General features: G+C 52.4%; 1 protein-coding gene across 1 annotated transcript in view; it reads left to right on the top strand.

Moving 5' to 3' along the window:
* ITGA11 (integrin subunit alpha 11) overlaps positions 1-25,107 on the top strand; it is a 122,602-nt gene that overhangs the window by 48,575 nt on the left and 48,920 nt on the right. The window contains exons 3-9 of the mRNA XM_036269899.1: positions 5,415-5,515; positions 9,844-9,935; positions 12,784-12,898; positions 15,915-16,042; positions 17,124-17,272; positions 22,850-22,994; positions 23,739-23,904. Coding sequence (XP_036125792.1) covers positions 5,415-5,515; positions 9,844-9,935; positions 12,784-12,898; positions 15,915-16,042; positions 17,124-17,272; positions 22,850-22,994; positions 23,739-23,904 — 896 coding nt within the window. The remainder of the gene's footprint in view (positions 1-5,414; positions 5,516-9,843; positions 9,936-12,783; positions 12,899-15,914; positions 16,043-17,123; positions 17,273-22,849; positions 22,995-23,738; positions 23,905-25,107) is intronic.

Genomic DNA, 25,107 nt, shown 5'->3' with positions numbered 1-25,107 from the left:
ACTTGTATCTACATATTATGGCATCCAGAGGAAAGGAACTACTTTGGTCCCCGAGTCCCAAGCAGAGGTTCTGAGATTCGCTCTGACTGGAGTGACTTAAGTCATCTGCCCACCCTGGCTCAGTAACCACAGCCAGGAGATAAAGTGGCCTAGCCTGAGGCATGTGCTTGGTGTCTAGAACTGGGAACGGATCCAGGGGACCTGGCTCTGTACAGAAACGAGGACTTTTGAGACGAGGGACATGGAAACCAGGGAAGCAAGCAACACTGACTTTAAATGGAAGTTGGGTCACTCCACTAAACCTCTGTGCATGAAAAATACTCAATGTCTCGGCAACCCTTTTTCCAGGAACTGAATCTGGGGGCTCTTCTTAGACCTGAGGCAGAGCCAAAAGTTCCGAAGCTGCTGCTGCTGCTGCTGCGGACTGTTAGACAGAAGGTCGCAGTAGCCAGAGGGCACCTCTTTGTGAGAGTCTTCCAGCCCCCCCCCCCCTCATGCTAGTGCAGCAGGACACACAAGAACATCTTGGCCCTCAAGGAGAGGTGACACTAAAACACTGGCCACAACAGACAGCAGGAATTAGATGCTGGTTTATGTGAAAAAGACTGGTGATCGGGGAGGGCTTCCTGGAGCAGATGGGAATTTGTGCTGGATCTTAAAGGGATGATCTCCAGGGTGGGGTGTGCACACCACAGAGGATGGCAGGACACAATACTGGGGCATAGAAACAAAATGACTCAAGTTTCATTTAGGTTTACATTTTATTTGAAAAAATAGGATTATGGCCCTGGCCGGTTTGGCTCAGCGGTTAGAGTGTCGACCTGCGGTCCCGAGAGACCCGGGTTCGGTTCCCGCTAAGGGCTTGTACCTCGGTTGCAGTTTGTCCCCGGCCCTGGTTGGTTGTGCGGGTGGCAGCCACTCGATGTGTCCCTTCACGTCGATGTTTCTCTCTCTCTCTCTGTGTTCCTCTCTCTCCTTCCCACTCTACCTGAACAAAAAAAATGGGAAAATGTCCTTGGGTGAGGATAAAAAAAAAAAAAAAGAAAAGAAAAAACAGGATTATGGATATTTAATATACAGATAGACAGTTGTACACTGGTTTAATTAACATAAAAATTTACACACATTGGAGGTACATGTTACCTTTTTTTCTTCTAAGAGTGTGCATTTTAAAAGGTTCCGAGACTAAAATTGCCTTGAAGAGTGAGCCTCGGAGAAGAAGTCAGATGAGGTGCGCGGGGCCTCGGAGAGGGGATGAGGCAGGGAGCCAGAGACGCCTTCTCTCAGCCTGTGTCCTGCTGGGAACCAAGAACCCCCGGCCCAGCAGGGCCACACCCTGCCTTCTTCAGGTGGCCAGCTCTATGGTGAGCTTCCTCCTGGCCAGGCCCTGCTTAGAGGGCAGCCAGCAAGGCCCACAGGCCTCTGGCTGAAGCCTGCCACCAGTTTTGCCATCAGCAGCCGGGACCCCGCGCCCGCGCGGACGAATGCCGGCAGCCCACAGCGCGGGAGTCACGGCACACGGCCCGCGAAGGGCCCGGGGCTCGCCAAGCCCTTGGGTGCCACGCTGGAGCCCACGCCAGAGGTGCAGGGTGTCCATCCCCACGAGGCACAGCAGGCCCTGAAGCTGCCGAGGGCGACATAAGGCCGAGGCCGCAGGAGGTGCAGGGCTGCCAGACCCTGGAGCAGTCTGGAGGTCTCGGTGGTGACGCAGACATTTCCCCTGCGCTCAGGCAGCGCTCCGCTCGCAGGAGACTGGATCGCGTCCTCCAAACCTCAAGCCCGCAGGCACTCGGAGTGCCGACGCGAGGAGGGCCAGGCGGGCGGACGCAGGCTCTTCCTTCGGCGGAGAGATGCGTGGGGCAACCCGAGAGAGCCAGACCGCGGGCCTGGGCAGCTCCCCCCTGGGGCCTCCGTGTCTGCATCTGTCACATGGGGACAGCGAGGCCTGTTCCACTGCCTCAGGCAATGCCATGGACGCCCAGAGAGACCAGGTCTGGGAGAATGGAGAGGGGATGTAAGGGGCGGCTGTTGTTCTTTGACAAGGACAAGGCCCAGTCTTGTAGCAAATTCAGGGGTCACTGAGACTTGGCGGATTTACTGCTTGAATGTGGCTTCTAGGAAGGCACCAGTCTCTGTGCGTACCTTACCTTGCTCCAACCTCTTCTGTTTCTTGGTGTCCTTTGACCTCTGTGACTTTCCACAGTGCCCCCTGAGAGGTAGGCAGTGCAGGATTGCTAACCCCCTTCAGAGCCAAGAAAACCAAGGTCTGGAAAGTTCACTGACTTCTCAAGGCCACACAGCAAGCTGGTGACGGAATCAGGAGGAAGACCCAGCCCCGGGTTTCTCAGCCCAAAAGACCTCACCCTGTGCTGGGAGCCCCTCCAAGCAGGCCGTGGGGCCTCAGAGTCACAATCTATACAATGGGAAGAATTGTGGGACGTCTGCCTGGTCAGCCTGCTGGGGTATTTTCTAGAAGACACAGGAGGGTAGCTCTTCTAGAAAATGGCCATGGGTTTGTTTGTTTTTTCATCTATTTTTTTTTTTTTTTTTTATCCTCACCCGAGGACATTTTCCCATTTTTTTGTTCAGGTAGAGTGGGAGGGAGAGAGAGGAACAGAGAGAGAGAGAAACATCGATGTGAAGGGACACATCGAGTGGCTGCCACCCGCACGACCGACCAGGGCCGGGAACAAACTGCAACCGAGGTACGTGCCCTTAGCGGGAACCGAGCCCGGGTCTCTCTGGACCGCAGGTCAACGCTCTAACCGCTGAGCCAAACCGGCCAGGGCTGTTTTTTTCATTTAGAACCTGCTGTGCCTAATTCTCCCGGAGGCACCCAGCGAGCTGCTCCTCGAAGACGCTCTTCCAGAGCGTGCCCTGAGCGTGCCCTGGGCAGGGAGACTTGTCACACAGCAGACCTTGCACGCGAGAGCCAGCAAAGCCAGTTCCTCTGTCTCCGGCTCCGTCTCTTCTGTCTCTCTCTCTGTGTCTCTCTGTCTCTGTCTGTGTCTCTCTGTCTCTCTCTGTGTCTGGAAAAAAAGGAGTGGATTTGACCACACAATCCCTCGCAGAATTAAGTAGCCAAAAATCACATCGTCTAGACAAACAGATTTTATGAGTCCAATTAATTCCCGCCAGTCAAACATGGCATGCTTAATAAGCGATATATTTAGAATCTGTCATTATCTGGTCCCCAGGGGAGAAACCTCAACTCTTATTTCATAGACTCTTAATTTCAAACAGAGCTCTATTAACTCCCCCTTCAGACCTCACCCTCGTTCCTGACAGCACCAAGAGACTGGGGGTGGGAGCAGAGGGAGTTTGCTCTGACCGCAAGAAGTCATCGGAGTCCTGGGAGCCTGAACCCCCAGGCCTGTCCCCTGTCCGCCCTCTGAAGTCAGAAGTGAGTGACTGCTTCTTCTTCGGGCCGCGTCGCTGGGGGTGGGAAGCTGCTGTGAGGGCAGGGCTCCCAGAGTCTCACCTGTACCTGTGCCCCAACCTCCATCATCATCTAGTCTCCTTCCCACAGGGGCTGGGACCGCTCAGCGTGGAGCTGTGGCGCCTCCTGCCGCTGCAGCACAGCTGTCCTGGGGGGTCCCTTCTTGAGTCACCGTGGCACTAGGGCCTGAGCAGACGGGGCAGCTGCTGGCTGAGAGCTAGACTGGCACCCAGACTGGCACCCAATGCCGAGAGTGGTCCAGATGTGCCAGAGGCCTGCGGCACTGACAGCATGGGCAGGTGGTCACTGGAGGGAAACCCCACCTGCCTTCAGGGTCTCACTTCATGTCAGCACTGGGTCTCCAGCCCGAGAGGAGGCATAGAGGGCGCTGTGGGGAGCCGGAAGGAGAGGGCCGGGCCGCCCAGGCTGAGGCGGGATTCTCCCTTGGCCTCAGGGGAGGTGGTGCTGCCAGGTTTAGCCAGGTCAAGGAGGAGTGGCCACTCTTCATTTTCTAGAAGCATGTAAGCAAGGTGTATTGATTTCCAGTGGGTGCATAACAAATTAGCACAAAGTACATGGCTTACAAAATCAGCAGTGTATTCTATCTCAGTTCCGGAGACCCGGCATCCTAAGCAAGGTGTCGTCGGGGCTGTGCTTCCTCAAAAGGTTCTAGAAGAGAACCCTTCTTTGCCTGTCCAGCTCCCGGTGGCCCCGGGCATTCTTTGGCTTGTGGTTGCATCTCTCGAGCTCTGTCTTCACATGGCTTTCTCTTCTTGGCCTCTCCTTTGTGTGTCTCTTATAAAGACACTTGTTGGACTTAGGGCTGTTGGGGAAAATCCTAACAGTCTAAATTCAGGATCGGTTCTGCAGAACTGAAACATCGCCTTCTTCAAATTCATAAGAGCTTTAATGGGAGAAACGTACATACCCAGGCAAAGCAGCTGCACTCCTGGGGTGCCCAGCCGGGAAGAGATCCCCGCTCCTGAGACAAGGTCTCTTTTTTATAGGGGTTTAATAGTAAAAGTATATGGTGGGTAGTCACATAGACCGCCAGAAAGAATAATGCATTTCTAATTTAATAGATAACATCAGGCAGTTATCCAAGCTCTATACATTCATTCGCCTCCTTCCTGGGTGGCATTCTGGCTTTCTGGGTAGTCAGCCGAGCCTAAGGCTACAGGGAGTTAAACAGTCAAAGAAGGTTAAACAGAGAATACATTTCCCAGACACCTTTGCTGCTGGAGACATATTAAATCTCTAACGTGAGTCCCCTACAACGGCGCACCTGGGTAATCCAGGGTGACTTCATCTTGAGATCCTTAATTACAACTGCAAAGACCCTTTTCAAAATAAGCTCACAAAAGCATAGGCTCAAGGCAGAAGCACCCTCTGGACACCGTTAAGCCCTGGCCCACCCTGAGCAAAGACTTAGTGGCTCAGGGACAGCCATAACCATTGAGAAACATGCCCCACATCTAAGTCACTAGCTGAGAGCTTGTCGTATGAGAGGAGGAAGGAGACCCCTGCTGGGAGGAGCAGATAGCAAAGACTCTCTGGCTCCAGAATCATTCATCTGCCTGAATGGCCAGCATTACCTCTCTCCTACCGCTTGAAAAACTCATATTCAGCTGTTAGGACCCAGTTCAAGCATCACCCCCTCCATGATGTCTGCCCTGCTCTCTTCTCCCAGGGACTGCCACCATCCCATTTGTTGTTGGGCTCATGAGGTCTTCATCTCCATATCTGCATACCCTGGGAAGGGCCTGGGGTAGGCCACGGGTCCCATGACTTTACGCTGAGACTCCAGCGCCCTTCCCCAGAGAGACAAAGATCTGAGTCTGAAGGTCAGCATGTGGCAGCCCCCCCACGATCCACCCTTGTCCCACCTTCCCGTCATCACCGCCCTCCAGGCTCCAGCCTCACCAGGAAGGAGCACCTCCCCCAGCACCTTCACCTGTCTTCTCTTCCTCCCCAGGCTCGTCGTGGGCGCCCCACTGGAGAGCAATGGCCACCAGAAGACGGGAGACGTGTACAAGTGTCCGGTGACTCACGGGAACTGCACGAAGCTCAACCTGGGTAACTTGGGCCTCTGGTCTCACCCCAGTGAGGCCAACCATTGTCTGGGAGGGGCGGGCTCCAAAACACTGTCACACTGGCTCCTCCCAGTCGCCCTGGAAGTGACCGGCTGGCCTCACTGCCCCATTGTACAGATGAGGATGCTGAGGCCAGAGAGAGGAAGCAACCTCTCCACAGTCACACAGCTCACTAGAGGCTGGCGGGCCAGAAGTCACGTCAGGTCTCCAGCTCCCAGGGCATTGCTCCTTCTGAGTCCTCCACTGCCCCTGGCCCAGCAGGAGAAAAACACTTCCCGTCTTCGTTCTGATTTGGAAGTTCTAACAACAACAGCTACCATTCATACACCTTCTAGAATGTTCACTCCGCGTCAGGCACTGGTTTCAGCACTTCTAGGTGTTTTGAGTCATTTAATCCCCACAACAACCTATGAAATTTACCCATTAAACAAAGGAGGAAATGACCGCATGTGGAGGTGAGGGGACCTGCCGGGTCGCCCGCTAACAAGCAGCGAGGCTCGGATTGCAACCTAGGCAGGCTGCAGCCGCCACTTAACCACCCCTCTGAAATGAAGGCTTTGTTCCTCGCTGAAGAGTGTCCGGCCGTAGGGAGAGGCTGTGAACAGCCCCGAGGCCCGGAAGCCCTTGTAAAATCCGCGGGTGTATCCGTGTGCGTTCACTTAGGTGCACACGCCAGTCCTCTGAGGGGCTTCCACTTGTCCTACAGGTCGGACAGTGGCCAGGGCACTTGCTCACAGAAGGGAGCACAAGTTCCATTTGGGCTGAGAAGCCACAGTTCCAGGCCTTGCCCTAGAGGACTGGCTGCCGCAGGGCCCGGACCCTCAGCTTCCCCCTCTTCCAGAAGGGGAGCCCCTACCCTAGAGCAGTGGGGTGGACTCTCTGGGGAGTTGGGGGAGATGGCAGAGCTTCAAGACATGAGCCGATGGATGAGAAGGCCCGCATCAAAGAGAAAGCCCAGAGAAGTCAGATCTCAGCGGCAGCCTGCTGTCCCGTCACCTGGTGCTGGACGCCCCTGCTGTTCAGTCTGCGTCAGCGCCGCGGGTGGGAAGTTCAAACCCCAGACTTCAGGAGGAAACAGTTTAGGGGAGGCGGGGGCCTGCTGGGGGCTCATGGGTCCCGTCAGCGCTGCTCTGAGAGCGCAGCTTTCAAAGCAGGCCGAGCTGGGTCTCTCCTTCCAATTGCACAGTTTCTTCGCTGCACGTTCAGAGGGAGCTCACGTCCTCTCTCTGAGCCTCTGTTTGCTTGTGTGTAAAATGAGGAGGGTGGACTTGGTGATCCTAGGATCCATTCCAGGCTAATATGTCCCCCAAACTTTAATGAGCACCTGGTATATGCTACGCACAAAGCTAGTTACTGGGGATAGAGCAGAGAACAAGATGCCAGGGGCCCTGCTGGGAGGACACAATAAGTGAGTAGAAAAACTAGGAAGAAGGATAAGCTCAATCGGCCTGCGGTCCGGAGAGACCCAGGTTCGGTTCCCGCTAAGGGCATGTACCTCGGTTGCAGTTTGTCCCTGGACCTGGTTGGTTGTGCGGGTGGCAGCCCCTCGATGTATCCCTTTCACGTCGATGTTTCTCTCTCTCTCTCTCTTCCTCTCTCTCCCTCCCACTCTATCTGTACAAAAAATGGAAAAATGTCCTCCGGTGAGGATAAAAAAAAAAAAAAAAGAAGGATAAGCTCAGATAGAGATAAATGCTGTGTGATAAACCAGGGTGTTATAAGAGAGGCGGAGTGGAAGGAGATGGGGAGGGGTTCTACCTTAGCAAGGTGGTCAGGAAGGCCTCTTTGAGCAGAGAACATTTGAGCAAAGGTCTAGTGGTAAAAAGGAGCCAGGTGGGACCAGAGAAAGAGCAAGTGCAAAGGCCCTGTGGTGGGACTAAGCTTGCTCTGTTGGAGAACAGAAAGAATAGCTATATGGCTGTGGCAGAGGGAAAGTATGGGCACTGGACTTGGGCCTAGGCTACCAAGAGGAGCTCCTGGTCCGGGTGGGGACACAGATGCATAAACCGATCATTTCGCTTCCTCTTTGCTCTGGTTTCCCATGTGGACCCAATTTCTGCAAAGGAGGAGCCCCTGCTGGCAGTGAGAAGCCATCAGACCGTGGAAAACATTCCTGAACTGGGACATACGCTGGGCAGCAAAGTGAGTCAGGGCAGAGGAAAAGCCCTGTCAGGAAGCCCTTCAACTCAGGAGCGTTCTTTCCCCACCGCTGAAGGGAACACGCACAGCAGGAAGACATCTGAGTTTATTCCCACAGTGGAAAATGCAAGGCAGGGAAACCTGAGTCCCGGGTGTTCCCATGGCCTTTCCAGGCTCTGAGCCCTGCCGGGCCAGGAATGTCCTTTCCCGTCTCTCCAGGGAAGGCTGAGTGGGGGTCAGTCCTTCACACCTCAGTATGAAAGACTCTACAGCTGGTGCTTTCTTCCCAACACCTGGATGGAGTCAGGGGTTTTAATGAGGAGGGGTGATCCTGGAAGGCAGGCCTTGTGTGAGGAGGGGCTTGTGTCCCCAGACCCCCACAGAGACCCAGTAGAAAGACGCTGGTCTCTCCTGGTCATAGAGCAGAGGTTGGTGACTGTTTCAAATCCACAAGCAGCAGAAACAGGACTTGAACCTGAGTCTTTCTCACTCCAACACAAGGGTCTTCCCTCCCATGCCCATCTGCTTCCGGGCAGGCAGTTTCACTAAGGACTTCAGTTATTGAGACAAGGGAGAAAGGAGGGGGCAGGGTGAGGGGAGGGACGTGCCCCTTAAATAAATGGAGGGGAGAATTCTGCAAGCTGCTGAGACGGGGGTGTGGCCCAGTTGGCGCTTGCAGCTTCCTCTCCAGATTTCTCAGAACCATCCCAATGCCCCCACGGCTCTGCCATCAGATGGGAAACTCAGGATGGAACCTTGGATATCCTGGGTTCGAGTCCCCACTTGATCATTTACCAGCCATGGCCTTTGTAAAAGTCCCTAACCCTCGTGCACCTTGATTTTTCTCATCTGTGAAATGGGAATGGTGACTTCTGGGCCTCCCAGGGTCGTGGGAGGGCGCAAGTGGATGGTACTGTGTAAATGATAAGAGATGATTCTGAAAAAACAAGGGCTATTACTATTATTTTCTCTCTGGTTTCTTTGGATAGACAAACTAGAAAGCATTCCCTGTCACAGCACAGCCCAGAGAGGCTGGATTTCAAAAGGAACCTGACTACAAACTGAGGGACCCAAAGGGAAACAACAACAAACACAGCTGCCCGGCCCAGCCCCGGGGCAGTCGGGGGCCTCTGCTCGTCTCTGCTGATGCCCACCCCACGCACGCCCTGCTGGCCTGGGCCCAGAGGCAGGCCAACTCTTCCTGCTTCCAATGCCAACGCTGCCAAAGGCAAACCTGCCCCTCAGAGCTCGCATCCCTGGAGCTCGCTCCCTCCCCCAGCGGAGAGGATACCTACCGGGCCCTCCTCACAGCAGGGGAGATCCACTTGCTCTGGGCTCAACAAAATGCCCAACTTCCTTCCCCCAAACCCTCCTCCATGTGCCCATCCCCATGTGTGCGCGCGCACACACACACACACACACACGTGCATGCGCACATTCACTTACACACCAACACGTGTCCGGGGAATTCTAGCTTACTTCCTTTCCATCAGTGGCCTGACTATGATCTAGTAAAACCTTAACTGATATCATTTATTTAATAATTCTGATCTGCCACCACCCTCTCCCTACATCCGGTTGGCTGATAATCCTGCTCTTTGACATTCTTGGCAAGATCTTTACCTCCAGAAGACTCTTGTTGGTTGGCTGTTGGCTCCCTTGTGAAAGAGACTGAGTGAGCGTCATCACTTTATCAGGCGAGCAGAGAACTGAGCCGTGAGGGAGCAGGGCAGGGCCGGGTAAGGCTCGGTGGCAGGTTGGCTCGAAGAAACATGTGGAGAGACACTGCCCAGAGAAAGCCAGCCCAGGTGGGTGCCCTGGTTTGTGCCAGGTGGAACACAAGGGGAATGTTGGGTCCATCAGAGGAGGAAAAGCTCCGGACTAGAGATGAAGGCTCTGCCATGTGTTTCCTGTGTGACTTTGGGCAGGTTGCTTGGCCTCTCTGAGACTCACTTTCCTCCCTTCACAGGAAGTTGAGAGGAAATAATTAGACCATGTCTGGGCAAGGCCTCAGTAAACCGTGAAGGTCAACACCAATGTGCAGGGAGAATTGGGAAGGACTCGCTTGGCACCAACCCCACCACAGGCGTCTCTGTGGCCAGCGGCAGCAGCACACTCTGGGTGGAGGGTGGGCTGGGGGGCTGCAGGCTGAGCTTTTCCTTCCCACCCCAGGAAGGGTCACCCTATCCAACGTGTCTGAGCGGAAGGACAACATGCGCCTCGGCCTGAGCCTGGCCACCAACCCCAAGGACAACAGCTTCTTGGTAAGAGCCGCCCCCCCAGCCCTCTGGCCCCATGGGCCTGCCCCTTGGGACCAGGAAATGCGCACAGTGACTGAGTGCATCTCACCTTGTACACTGCACTCTGCACGAGGCTGCCTGCCCTCACACTCGACCACAGCCCCTCCGCTAGCTTCCTGCCTGTGCCACTCTGTCTGCTGCGTCTGGATTTTGGTGGGAGGGTAACGGGGACAATTCAGGCAAGGAAAAGGACTGAGCCCTTTTATGCACGTGCCCTGAGGGTGGGAGACAAAGCCAGAAAGGAACAGGAATAAAAACCAACAGTCAGATGGGGACCTATCCCTTCCTTTGAGGAGCCAAATGTCCAAGGCAGATGCTGAATCTCTGCTCCAGGTTTGATCAGAGTCATGGGACACACCACACACCCTAACAAGACTTTGAAGGAAAGCCAAAAATGAGTGAGCACAGATTTCCTCCAGCCAGGGAAGGGTTACAAAGCGGGGGGCCACTTGGACTGCACAGGACTAGAGGGAGGGCTTCCCAGAGGTTTCTGTTTTGTTTTTAAAGAATAGACATCTTGCCCGGCTGGTGTGGCTCAGTGGTTGAGCGTCGACCCATGCACCAAGAGGTCACCAGTTTGATTCCCAGTAAGGCCACATGCCCAGGTTGTGGGCACGATCCCCAGTGGGGGGCATGCAGGAGGCATCAATGTTCTCTCTCATCAACGTTTCTCTCTCTCTCTCCCTCTCACTTCCTCTCTCTCTAAAATCAATAAAGAAAAAAATATGTAAAAAAATAATAGACACCTTAGCAATGAAGGAAGAGGAGAGGGTGCCTGGGCTGAGGTGACAGAGACTTTCACTTTGACAATTATTCTGAGCACTCACAGTAAACCGAGCCCAGTGCCAGCCCTGGGGATTCCGCAGCCCCTGCAGCTTACATTCGGGCCTGGGGGTCAACAGTAAGCGAACGAGTGGTGTGAACATGTTGTTAGGGAAGAAGACAGCAGCGGTCCTGCTCGGCGGCCTCTGCCCCTGCCCAGGTGAGCATGCACAGGCTTTGCCCGCAGTGGGCGTGTGCAGCTGGCATGATGGGGGCACTGCCTCTCCTTGCCACACGTCCCAGTGAACCACCATGGCCTTGGGTAAAACAGGATCCCTCTGGGACTTATTCCTGGAAACAGCTGCAAGAGAGGATTGCAGACAAAAAGTTACCCCAGAAGCCCAATGAAATGCAGCACTCAGGTTAAGATGGGAGGGCTGTGTCACTCCTTGCTCTCGTCCGTCAGTTCACCTCTGTTGACAGATGAGACCTCTGGGGTGTGGAGCACCAGACCCTAGCGCAGCGAGATGACTGGGATGCTCAGGGACTGGAGGAGAGCACAGTGGCTCTGCCGGCGATGTCCTGAGGTGCTCATTGTGTGGCCGGCCCACAGCCCTTCATCATCCCCAACCAAGGTGCAAATGGAACCCTGGCTCTGTCCACACACATGCCTGGCAGGGACTTTGTTGCTATTCCCTCTTCCCTCTGAGGCTTCTCGTCATATTCCTACTAACTTGATTTCACCAACTTCACAAGGTGGGATGAAGGCCCAAGAAGGATGATATGATATACCCTCTGGGACCTTTGTGGGTAGACTAAGTCCCTGGTATATAAATAGCAACTCTTGTTAATTCATTAATTCATCCATTCATCCATCCACTCATCAGTCCACCCCCTAACCAATTGTCCATTTCTCCATTTATCTATCTATCCATCCATTCATTCATCCACTCATCTATCAATATATGTGTCTATGCTCTCCTCCTCCTATCTAATCATCCATCCTTCTATACATCTCTTCCTATACTCATCCATCATCTTTCTACCCATGCTTTCATTCATCAATCCATCTATCGAGCCATCCATCATCCATCATGCATCTTCCATCATTCACCTGTCCATCAATCCTCCATCATGCATCTTCCATCATTCACCCGTCCATCCATCATCCATCATGCATCTTCCATCATTCACCCGTCCATCAATCCTCCATCATGCATCTTCCATCATTCACCCATCCATCCATCATCCATTCATCATCTATCATTCACCCTCCCATTCTTTTTTCTCCCCTACTTTCAAAAATAATCTATAGAAGTTTCAACAAAGGATATTAATAAAACCAACCCTTTAAAATCTGAGTAAAAATAGAAAGCTAACTAAATAAAGGTATTGGAAGTAGAATAATTACTCCTCCAAACCAAAGGAAATTACAGCACAAAATTTAGTCCTGGGTTTCCCAACAGCAGGAGAGCAAACAAGACATGGAGCTGGATTTTCATTTTTAATGATTGTGACTCTGAGAGGAACTCATCACTGTCTTTCAATAAGCGGTTGATAGCATTGCTTTTGGTAGCAACTTTCAGAGAGAGAACGGAGACGTTGTTTTTTCTTCCCCTAGTAAGATCCATGGGCATGTTGCCAGGACCGAGTCCTGGAAGTTTGCCCAGTAAGGGCCTTCAGGTGACCTGTTCAGACAGAGTCCGTTCCCGTGGATGAAAGGCTTTCCCAGACCCTGTGTGGTAGGTGGGTGGGCAGGTAGGGTGAAGGAGAGAAACAAGCCTAGACGTTGGGATGGAGAATGAGACCCTTGCAAATAGAAAAAGGGGACTCTAAGATTCGTTTTTCTCCATCCCCCCCTGAAACCAAGGGAACTGGCAGCAGGAGAGTTCAGGTCGACCCAAAGAAGACCCTTGAGAGCCTGGGCAAACCACCTCTCAGATAGGAGATATCTGTCTTCGGTCATGGAGGTTGGGACGAGGCTGAAGGCTGCTGGGCCTGGACCCATCCTGAACGCCCCACTGACGGGGGGACTGTGCTATGTTTCTAGGCCTGCAGCCCCCTCTGGTCTCACGAGTGTGGGAGCTCCTACTACACCACAGGGATGTGTTCGCGAGTCAACTCCAACTTCAGATTCTCCAAGACCGTGGCCCCAGCTCTCCAAAGTAAGTGGCTTCAAATCTGCAGACTCAGGCTGAGCAGCTACCAGTCCATGGGAGCCTCGGGGCACTGATCACCACTCTCCTGCAGAAAGGCAGCACTTGGACTCTAGCCCCACCCTGCTCTGACTCTGTAGTGACCTGGGACAACTTTCTTGACCTTTCTGGGCCTCTGGGGAGTGATAATTTTGGCCCACCCTCACCCACAGAATGATGTGGAAGGCAAATGAGCTAAGGTTCTGAAGGCGATCCTGGTAGCCAGGGAGGCTCACTGCAAACCCAGCCTGAGTGAGGAAGATGTTGCTGTCTCACCATGTATACAGCAGGCAACCTACCCACTGCACAATTCTGGGGACATCATTCATTTAGACTACAGTGTGAATGGTGCCCATTAATGTTATGCAGTTTAGTTGCCCTGTAGGTGGAAGACCAAGGAGAACGACAATATCCCTGGTAATAGTCCCATTGAATCAGTGTCTCTGGACCTCAGGAAGCTCGGCCCAGTTTGCTCAGAGCCTCATGGAGCCCTGAACCTCACAGTCACTCCCCACCCGCCAAGAAAGTCTGGGAAGTGATGCTCAGACTCTGCCTCCCGCAAACCCAGACTGCTTGGCTCCAAGCCTCACTATTTCCTCTGGGTTAAACACCATCTCCCAAGCAGCTGCTGCCGGTTTATTGAGGGTGAGGGGATTAGCGCCTCTGGCTAGCTGCAGCCTCCCCGAGACAACAGGCCCAGTCAGGGATGCAAAGACGGTACTTGCAGGAGGAGCAAGACGCAGCATTCCAATGGGGGCTGGAAAGGGTTGTTTAGGGCGATGAGGAGGCGTTGATTCTACTCCCACAAAATGGGAGAGGGAAAGGCAGTGCCGGGCCCTGGGAGGGGCCCGCAGTGTGCACAGGGAACGTCACCTCTGCTAAGGTGGCTATTTCCTTTAGCCGAGTGTGACATTCTCAGCCCCTGAACCTCTGTGGTGGAGGCCTTCCGCCCAGCAGACCAGCAGCAGGGCCCTGGGAGCTTATCAGACACAGATCCCAGGACGGTCCTATCTCAGCAGGGCTGAGATTAGCCCCAGGGGGCAGGGGTTGTGGTGTGGTGTGTGTGTGTGTGTGTGTGTGTGTGTGTGTGTTTCAGTGGAGTGTTCAGCCATGTTTAGGAACCACAGACCCAAAAGCAAGATTCTTCTCAAGATACCTGATTTTATTTTCAATTTAAAAATGTTTTCAATTAGAATTGACTTTCAGTATTATATTGGTTTCAGGAGTACCGCATAGTGGTTAGATATTTTTATAACTTATGAAGTGACCCCCCCGGATAAGTCTAGTACCCCCTGATGTCCTCATGCTGTACTTGACTACCGTATTACTGCCAGGGTGTCCTTCTTAACCCCTTCACCTTTTCACCCAGCCCCCAGCTCCCAGTTTGTTTGTTCTCTGTATCTATGAGTTTGTTTCTGTTTTATTTGTTCATTTATTTTGTTTTTTAGATTCCACACATATAAGTGAAATCATACGGCATTTGTCTTTCTCTGTCTGATTTATTTCACTTATCATAACTCCCAAGGTATCTAAAACAGAAAAATTTGAAACCAAAAAATAATCAGCAATTAATAAAGGCATTTTAATAATAAAAACTTGCTTAAAAATCAAAGAAACCTGGTCCCTACCCCTAGACCGGAAACCCCTCGGAATGAAGTTCCGTCCGTCACCTCTGTGGCCCGCCGCATGGCACTCCCCACACGGCGGCACTGTCCTCACTGTGGAGCGAAACCTCCCCGGGAGAGGACGACGCGGCCAGGTGCTGTCAGCCCGGAAGCGTCAGGCCATCACATGCTGTACACAGCGTGCTGATGGGACGAGTGTCTCACAACTTCTGAAACAGAGGTGACTCTGAGCATTCAAAACACCCGAACGCTCCTCAAACGCCCTCAAACACAAAGCCTGCGAGGGGCACCCAGGCTCAGCACTGCCACCTTCCTCTGGGGGGGCACTGACTTCCACGGACTGGACCTGCGTGATGCAGGAGTTGCTGGAACGTTCAAGCACAAAGGCTCCTGCCATGTGTATTCCCGTAAAGTAGATTTTTTAAGTGTGAAAACTCTCCAATAAAAATAAGCAGATGCCCAATATTTCAATATGATATAACATTGTATGGTACATAGTATATCATATTGCATCCTGTCATGTCTTATTTCAAAGTAACCCCAACCATTCACAAATAGAAATAACTTGCTTAGATTTTAAAAGAAGTTTTTTACATTTATTTACATAACCAATGTTTCATTAGATTTTTGGGGTTTTATTATTCATTTGAATGCGGCATTAATATTACAAAAATATAGAGAAGGCTTTCTGCTCAGAGTGGAGATACAGGCAGGAGAGCTTGACCCATGGTATCATTGCCACATTAACAAAGTGGTTTGCTTTTCAAGGAAAATAATATCAGCTACGCCTTCCTGAACGCTTGCTTGGTGCTCAGCCCTGTAGAAGCATCGGCTCGTTAATTCCTCGTGACAATCCTCTACTATCATTATGTCAGTTTTACGGAAGAGAAAACAAATGCCAGGATGTTAAGTGACCTGCCCAAGGTCAAAGCCAGGAATCAAACAGATTCCACATTCCTAACCATTACACCATACCACCTCCTAAAAAGTGAAACCCATTCATTCAGCCTGCACATTACAGCCAAACAAATGAAAACCAGGTACTGCTTTGGGCAGTGTTGGCTGCCTCAGAAACACTGCCCCACTGGCGGGGTCAGTCCGCGCTGAGCAGAGTTCCTGGGGAGCAGAGGCAGTCGGGGGTCAGTAAGCCTTGTCCAAACAGTCAGCACGGAGCAGCAGAGCAGAGCCAGGAATTCCCAGGCTTGTCGTTCACATTGCCAAAATCAGTGTCCTGCCCACGGACAGCTCCCCAGCCCAGGAAATTACACATGTGTAATTATCCTTTGGACAGTCATCTAGAGAATCAGGAACTTGCAGACACTGGCTCCTTGGGTAGCCGTGACCGTGTCCCCCGCTTCCAGGGTGCCAGACCTACATGGACATCGTCATTGTTCTGGACGGTTCCAACAGCATCTACCCCTGGGTGGAGGTTCAGCACTTCCTCATCAACATCCTGAAGAAGTTTTACATTGGCCCTGGGCAGATCCAGGTGAGCATCTCTGGGGCGCTTTCCTCCTCCGAACAGGGCCCCCAAACCCATGGCAGGTGCTGCCTTGGGGTGTGCAGGAAGCATCTTGGCATGAGCTAATAAAGTGTAGGCGGAAAGGCGGGCCCTGCAGCCCAGGACACCCATCTCTGCTGGGCTCATCAAGGCAGAGTTTGGGGGAGACCTCACTTCCAAGGTCAAACACTGGGATAGTCACCACCTATTAGGAAAGAGTTTGACCAGCTAGAGTGAGAAGGCAGGCAGGCATTGTTGCTAGCACTCGGACCCTGCGGAGGGAGGCTCGGGGACAGTTAGACTCACCGGTCTCAGAGAAGGGACTCGGAGGGGCCGTCGCTGCCAGCACGTGACTCGTAATGTTCTGGCAGGTGGACAGAGACTCACGGACAGACGTTCCAAGGCAGGTTTCAAATTCATCTAAGAAATTCTTTTGTACTGACTCGAGCTGTAGAAAGGGAGGGAGCTTTCTTATGCAGCAATGAGTTCCCAGCACGGGAAGAGCCTTCAGGGCGTCGTGGGTGGAAGACCAGCACCAGAAATGCACTTGGACCAAACAAACTCTGGGCCCGCCCAACAGTAATGTTTTATCATCTAATTCTACTGTCGGTCTTTAAGGTTTTTTTTTTTTATTTTTATTTTGAAGTTATTCACATTATCAATATTTTATCAACCTTAGGGATGAAAGGACCTTTCCTCTTCTGAATTTTAAAGACCCTTAGCTCCAGAGTCTAGTGAACAATGCCTTAGCCCCCCGCCCCCCCCCATGCTATTCCTAAAATGTTAGATTTCCATTCTGTTCTTAAGTTTTGTCTTTTTAAGCAAAAAACTGAACCTGTTGGACTTTTCTTTAAACCAGTCTCCTCTTGAGATAGGCACCCCCCCATTGTGTCACTACGCCACCCGTTTACTCCCAGACTTGTCAGGACCTGCCCTTTTGGCTTGCGAAGGTGCCCAGCCCCCCTCACTCCTGGACAGTCCCAGACAGAAACATACTGCAGGGGACCTCAGCACCCAAGGTCCAAGTTCCAGGGTCACAGTGGCCCAAGCCGGCTCCTCCATCCCGCAGGTTGGAGTGGTTCAGTACGGAGAAGACGCAGTGCACGAATTTCACCTCAACGACTACCGGTCCGTCAGAGACGTGGTGCAGGCGGCCAGCCACATCGAGCAGAGAGGAGGGACAGAGACCCGGACCGCGTTTGGCATCGAATTTGCTCGGTAAAAAAAGAAAATTTTTTTCATTGTTTTAAATTCCAGAGAGCATTCTAGTTATATGTCGCTGTGGAAGAAACCCCCACAAAATTTAGTACCTTGAGTCAATCATTTGTTAATCCCTCAAAGTTCTGGGGATTGGCTGGGCTCAGCCTACTAGTTCTCCCCTGGATTTTTCTCATTTGGCTGAAGTCCGGTGTCAGCGGGGGCAGCTGTCACCGGAAGGTTCGACTGGATTGAATGTCCAAAATGGCACACTGACGTGACTAGCAGTTGAGGCTAGCTGAAGGCTGGGAATTCAGCGGGGGCTGGTGACCGGAGCACCCACACGTGGCCATATGGCTTGGTTTTGTTTCTTTTCATGATATGGCAGCTGGGCTCTGAGGGGGAGCATCTCAAGAGGGAGATTTCCAAGTGATCCACGCAGGAACACTGAGACCGCCCATGACCTAGCTGCAGAAGTCCCGGAATATACCTTTGACTGAGCAAGCCCCAAAAGCCAGCCCAGATTCAAGGGGAAGAGACGTTGGCTCCGCCTCCTGCTGGAGGACTGGCAAGGTCACCCTGCAGAGGGCGTTTGTGACGGGAACTGTTGCTGCACCAGCACTGGAAGAGACCTTCTGCAGTGACCCTGCGAACGCGTGTAGGCTCTGTGAGGTCAGGCGCTTCCTGCGCAGCGTTTGTCACCTGTGGAGTGCGGAGAGCACCGCTAAGTCACCGTCTGAGATTGCAGAGTCATGAGGCTGGCTCCTTAAAAATCCCGCCAGCACCCGTAATGACAGTGAGTGCCGTCTCTGGCCATCGCCCACACAGACGGCTGCATCTTTAGTCCAGTGACGCTGCCACCGCTCAGAGCATTGTCACCTCCACTGAAAACGGAGTGATTTTAAAGGCAAATCCTCAAGATCTTTCAAGCTGAGGCCTAAACTCCTAAGATGACTGTATCCCAGGCATTTAGATTGAAAATTGTAAATTTCACACCTGTGGATACGAGTTCTGCTATGTTCATTGAAACCGCAGTCCTGGTGCCTTATAATCCCACCTCGCATAGGGTAAATCAATGTGTTTACCAGAATTCTGCAGTTAGAGCTATAGAGTGGTAACATGACTTCACGTGGTCAAAAAAAAAAAAATGTTTTTCCAACCTCTCAGCAGGTAATGATTAAGTTACTGCTCCACTAACGCATTTCTGTGTGCTGTTCAAACTTGCTCCAGCTTTGTCTCTAAATGAGCACCCCTCCGAGTGAAAGTGACTCTTGCTCATTCTCTCGAGGGACGGGCCATTTTGCTGTGTGGTCATCGTTGGGGTGAGCCCCTGAGATCCCAGCAGGCGACTGTGAAATGTCCGGGCCAAGGGGCAGCCTGTGCCCATGGAGCTATCGCTCCTCAGTGTGAGGCTGACTGCCTCCGACAGGGAGGGAGCCCGCCACCCCGGGGCCACTGGAAGTCTGACTCACAGGTAGTTTGAATCACACGTGACTCATGGGACCGACCACTGGGGTGTGTAATCTGCACTTCAGGTGATGTTTGAAACCTGATCTTCCTCCCCTGCCAAGTTTGGGTCCCAAAGTACAGCCAGTGCCTCTGAAGGCAAAAGGTTTTCTCTCCTCACTCATTTATTCAATATGCATTTTTGCTGTGCACCTACTAACGTACGAAGATGTACCCCATGGACTTGAGGAGTTACAGGGAAGGTTCCTGCGGCTTCTGGCCCAGCAGGGGAGCTCTGATAAGCATCAGCCCAACTCAGTGAGGATGAGAGAGGAAGGGATCCAAGAAAGGGGCCAGGGAGAGATGGCAAGGTGGGTGGCATTTGACCTGTCCTAGGAGGACCCCAGGACTCCAGCGGCGAGGCAAGAGAGAAGCCATTCCACAGAGGACGTCTGCCCTGATAAGGACAGAGGAGAGGGAAAGAGAGGAACATTTATACCCCAGCCACGCTCCACCTGCAGCATGGGGTTCATGCTGGGGGGTAATGAGCCATGCAGCTTTGAAGACTGCTTGCAGCCAAATTGTGAGCGTGACGATGTTGTAGCTAAAACAGCATGAATGGCCACAGGAGGTTCTTGAGGATCAGAGTGTTATCTTGAGATGTGTCTGCGAAGGTCAGTCTGGCAGCCATGCATGGCTGGGCTGGGGAGACACAGGGACAAAATGATGGAAACCTTAGTCCACGCAACACTTTTATTGAACACCTACTATGTGCCTCACCCTGTTTTAGGCACTAGGAATAGGTCAGAGAACAAAACAGACAAATGTCCTGCTTTTGTAGAGCTGACATTCTAGAGGGTGAGGCAGACAATACATAAAGAAACAAATAAGTGCCCTGGCCAGTTTGGCTTAGCGGTTAGAGCATCAGCCCATGGACCAAAGAGTGTCAGGTTCGATTCCGGTCAAGGGCACGTACCTCGGTTGCGATTCGTCCCCAGCCCTGGTCAGTGTCATGCCGAGGCAGCCAGTCGATGTGTCTCTCTCACATCAATTTTTCTCTCTCTCTCTCCTACTCTGTCTGAAGATAAATAAAAAAATGTCCTTGGGTGAGTATTTATAAAAAAAAAAGACAGAAAGAAAGAAACAAGTAACAATAAAAGCGATGGGACAAAGCAGAGCAGTAAAGGTAAAGGCAGTCAAGCAAGTTGGAGAGGGCAAATATTTAATCAGCATTAACAGAGTCCTTGCCCTGGCCAGTTTGCTCAGTGGTTAGAGCATCAGCCTGCAAACCGAAGGGTCATGGGTTTGATTCCTGGTCAAGGGCACATCCCTGAGTTGCAGGTTCGATCCCTGACCCAGTCGAGATTGGTTGGAGTTGTGTTGGAGGCAACCAATCAACGTGTGTCTCTCATATCAATGCCTCTCTCTCTCTCCCACCCTCCCAACTTCCAGTCTATCTAAAAATCACAGGAGAAGGATTAAAAAAAAAAAAGCAGAGTCCTCAGGGAATTCTTCTCTGAGAGCTGACATTCCAGTGGAGACCCGATGAAGGTGAAGAGGTTGGCCAAGCAAGTACCTGGGAGGAGCGTTTCGGGAGAGAGGGCAGCTTAGACAAAGGCACTAAGACGAAGCGTGCCTGCCAGCCAGTGTGGCTCAGCAGTTGAGCATCGACCCAGCACCAAGAGGTCGCTGGTTCAATTCCCGGTCAGGGCACATGCTCAGGTTGTGGGCCAAATCCTCAGTGGATGGCATGCAGGAGGTAGCCAGCCGATGTACTCTCTCATCGATGTTTCTGTCTCTCTCCTTCTCCCTTAAGCTCTCTCTCTAAAATCAATAAAGAAAAAAAAATTTTTTTTTTCAAAAAAGACGGAGCGTGCCTGTTCCAGGATGAGCGAAGCACCCAGTGTGGGTGGAGAGGAATGAGCAGAAGGCAGGGCTCAGATCATAAAGGCTCGGTGGGCCAGAGTCAGGACCTGGGAAAAATGGGAGCCGTTGCAGGTTTTGAGCAGGTGACCTACTTTCCCACAGGGTCACTCTGGCTTCTGGGTTCACTGCTCTTCTGGGTTCACTGCTCTTCAGGAATTTATAGTCTGTTTCACAGTGGAACAAAGCCAATACAAAGGGACAATACAAAATCACAATTTTAAATCTGCTGATTCATGCCAGTATTCACAGATTCACACAGATATTCATTCTAGTCCACTATATGAAAATATGATCCTGAAATTGTTCTTGGCTTTTTCCCTGCTATTTGGGTTTTTTTAAATCCTCACCCAAGGACATTTGTCTCTTTATCAGCAGATAGAATGGGAGGGAGTGAAAGACAGAAAGAGAAACATCAATGTGAGAGACACACCAACTGGTTGCCTCCCACATGACCCGACCAGGGCCAGGGACGAACTGCAAGCGAGGTACGTGCCCTTGACCGGAATAGAACCCACGACTCATTGGTCCACGGGCCAACGCTCCAACTGCTGAATCAAACTGGCCAGAGCCCTGCTATATGTTTTTTGCATGGAGTTTTATTCCTGAGCCTGGTCCTCTAATGATGTCACAGAAGCATCTAGAATCTCCTTTGAGGAATTAATAGCGTTATCCCTCCAATGGGTCAGACTTAAGCCCAAAATCTGCCCTAGTTGTGTCAAGTGTGCCTCTGCCCCCCTTCTGTCCACAGCTCATACTAAAACTAGAGGGTTGGTTTTTTTTAAGTCAGCATATCCAGAATATCGTAGAGTCGCTAAGAGAAGGAAGGGCAGATGGTCTGTTTCTCTTAACTGGTAGCTTGAAGAGGCTCTGAAGGAATTGATTCGGTTTTGTGAATTCCTCAACATCTAGATCACACATATCAGCTCATCAGCTTGCTGTGTGACAAGAGACACCTCTGGGAACAGAAGCTTGGGGCCCAGAGATCAACATTTGACCCAGCATTGTGGAGCTTAAACCTATGGGTCAGACCCATGAGGAATCACTGCAGTCTAAGGGTAACATTTATTTTTAGATCCTCATTGGCAAATTCTACTTGCTGGGCCAGACCATGTCTGCCCTGCTGAGAACCTCACAGTCTAACAGAGAGTTGGCCACAGAGGCACCAAGAGCCAGTGATGGCTCAGGAGCCCGTTTTCCGTGCTACATGGATGGGTTTCCAGCTGCAAGTCTTTCCGCCGCGTCAAGGGTCAGTGTGCCAGCCCCGCCCCCACCCCGTCCCCTGGCTGGATGGCCCAACAGGCAGGCCAAGCGCCTGCTCCCAGCACTGAAAACAAAATAAAAGGCAAAAAGGAGGGATATTTGTTGTAGAATTTGATATTTAATAGTTCCCGAAATAGAATCAAAGTTGTCCTCGTGGGAGAAACGAGAACCTTGTAGGCTTCATTACACAGATTTTATGGATTAGTGTTGCTTGGGCATTAAATCACTCCAACACAGCACCTCTTCAGGACTCGGGGAAGTAGCTCCAATGCTGGTGTTCGTTAGAGCTTCTGAAACAGACTGATGCCCAGGCCCCACCCAGAGATTCTGTTCAAGAGTCTGGATAGGGCTTAGGCATCACTTGCTGTTCGACTCCCCAGGTGATTCTAATGTGCAGCTGGGTTTTGAACCACCAACTTCGAGCCTCAAAAGATCTCCATCTTAGCCTGAACTCCCCTCCCAGCCCACCCCACCCGCTCTGCTTGCCCAAAACAGCATGATCAGGACCCTAGAGGGGCTTTATAAAGTCACTTTTAAAAAATATGTTGTATTGATTTCAGAGAGAGGTAGGGAGAGGGAGAGAGAGATTGAAACATTAACGAGAGAGAAACATCGATCGGCTGCCTCCTGCACGCCCCTACTGGGAGTTGAGTCTGCAACCTGGGCATGTGCCCTGACTGGGAATCAAACTATTACCTGAGATGATGATCAACCAACTGAGCCACACTGGCCAGGCTAAAGTCACTTTTGAAAGACAGGCAGCTACAGGTCTATTTGAGAGGTCTGGATATCTCAACCATGCTTCTTCTGTGGTTCAAGGTCCCAACACCTTTTGGGTTTCTGGAGATGGGGAGTGGGTTGGGGTTGGCCCTGGTTTCTGTGGCTGCCCCTCTGGGGGAACACCAGGGGCTAACCCATCCTCATCTCCTCCTTGTGACCCCCAAACACCTTGTGCTCGGGTTTCAGCTCAGAAGCTTTCCAGAAGGGTGGAAGGAAAGGGGCCAAGAAGGTGATGATTGTCATCACGGATGGGGAGTCCCACGACAGCCCGGACCTGGAGAAGGTGATCCAGCAAAGCGAGAGGGACAACGTGACCAGATACGCTGTGGCCGTGAGTCCTGCCCCGCCTGTCCTGCCCCCTGCCCTTGCCCACAGGCTGCCAGCTAGCGTATAGAGGCTTTACCATCAGACCCCTGAGGAACCCAGGGGGCATTTTCTGGGCAGTGAACAAGCTGTCCGGGCCCTCAGATGGGCCTCTCCTTGCTTCATCTTCTAAAGAGCACATTGAGCCCCAGCCAGGTGGCTCAGTTGGTTGGAGTGTCATCTTGTGCACCAAAAGGGTTGCAGGTTTGATTCCCAGTCAGGGCACATACCTCGGTTGTGGGTTTCATCCCCAGTCGGTGCTCATACAGCAAGTAACTGATCGATACTTCTCTCTCACATCAATGATTCTCTCTCCCTTCCTCTCCCTCTAAAATCAATAAAAACATATCCTCCGGTGAGGATTAAAAACAATAAAAATAATATTAAAATAAAGAGCAAGTTGAGAATCTTCCTTCTGCATGGCCTAGGCCCACCAACCGCCATGGGTTTGTGTTTTTGTTTGTTTTTCTCTATTTCTAGGGAGGTTCTAAAACTAGAGAACTAGAAACCCTCCAGCCTCCCAATCCCCAGAACCCTGTCTTAGAGCAGGGCCGGCTCCGGCCCTACCAGACTGTCTGCTTCCCCGTGCAAGTGGGACTCGGGGACTCGGCGAGGCCAGCGAGCGTGCTCCAGCGCCCCGGCCGGGCTGGGCCATGAGTGTGCGGAAGCCTGTGCCATGTCCTGGTTTGTCCCCCGCCTTGTTCCCTGGCAGGTCCTGGGATACTACAACCGCAGGGGGATCAATCCAGAAACCTTCCTAAACGAAATCAAGTACATCGCCAGTGACCCGGATGACAAGCACTTCTTCAACGTGACTGACGAGGCAGCCCTGAAGGACATCGTCGATGCCCTGGGGGACCGGATCTTCAGCTTGGAAGGTGAGCAGTTCCGACAGAGAGGGGTCCGCGTTCCTGGGGTCACATCAGATGAAGTGAACTCCAGCCCACAGGGTGGAATGGTCCTCCCTCGACGAGAAACGCCAGCGCTGTTACTGTGCAGGTGGCAGCGTGGGCCGCGCTCCAGGACAGCCCCGGGGCGGGGGCTGATCGCCTCCTCCTTTTGCCACTCAGGAAACTGAGGCTCACAGGGCACAGCGACCTGCCGAAGCACCCACAGCTTGAGGAGGAGCTGGGGTTTGAGCGACAGCCGCCAGCCCTAGTGCCGCTGAAACACACTATTTGTGGCCAACTTAAACTAAAAACGGCTTGTTCGTCTGAAATCCGATAGCTGAGAGTCGTGTGTTTCATCTGGCAGCCCTAGTTTGAACCCTGCTGGCTGACTCCGAGCCTAAATCCCCGATCCCCGCCCCCACCCCACAAAGCACTCTGCGGGCTCCTTCAGACAGCCTCTCCCCAGGCCTTAAACCCCCGCAGGCAGGGCCATCTATTCGCACCTATATTGCCACGGCCCTTCCCACGCTGGGCTTTGCCTAACGGAGGAGGAGGACCGGCGGGAGGTGGAAGGCAGCATCGGGAGCCGGGCAGTCTGCAGCGCGCTGGAAAGGACGAGCTGCAGACCCACGGAGAGACGACAGTCCTCCGGAACGAGGATAGATAGGAAGTATGAACCTGAGTTTTGACACACACTAGAACTTAAATATCCAAACCAGTGTGTTCCTCCTCAAAATGGTTGCCTTGGGTGACAAGAACATCGGCTGCAATGACCAGTGTGGAAGGGCCCTCTGGGGGAGGGGCTTTCGGCGCACATCTGCCGTGGTGACATCGCCCTCCGGAGGGTGGGGCTGATGCCTGGGGGTCACCCAGAGCAGCCGGAACTACCTGGCGAATCAGAGGAATGAACAAAGTGGGAAATGCCATTTCTCGCCCAAAAATGTATGTCCCTGCCCTTCGCCTGCTCTCCCCCCTCTTGGGGCAGGTACGTTGACAGTCAGGTGGTAGACATGCCCTTCGAGAGAAGTTGCCCCAAGTCCTTTCCAGCAGGGAGTGGGCCACTGATAAACCCACACGACCACCTGGAGGTGCTCGGTGCCTCCCTTGCGGGGTGCCTGCCCCTGGGTCAGACAAGCAGGGCTTAGCCTCGGGGCCCCCCTCGCCTCCCCGGGTGCTCCCTGGGAAACCGGT

This window comes from Molossus molossus, unplaced genomic scaffold (genome assembly GCF_014108415.1).
Source record: "Molossus molossus isolate mMolMol1 unplaced genomic scaffold, mMolMol1.p scaffold_m16_p_1, whole genome shotgun sequence".
NCBI classification, from domain to species: Eukaryota; Metazoa; Chordata; class Mammalia; order Chiroptera; family Molossidae; genus Molossus; species Molossus molossus.
Note: the sequence above shows the minus strand (reverse complement) of the source record. Positions and strands in the feature narration are given on the sequence as shown.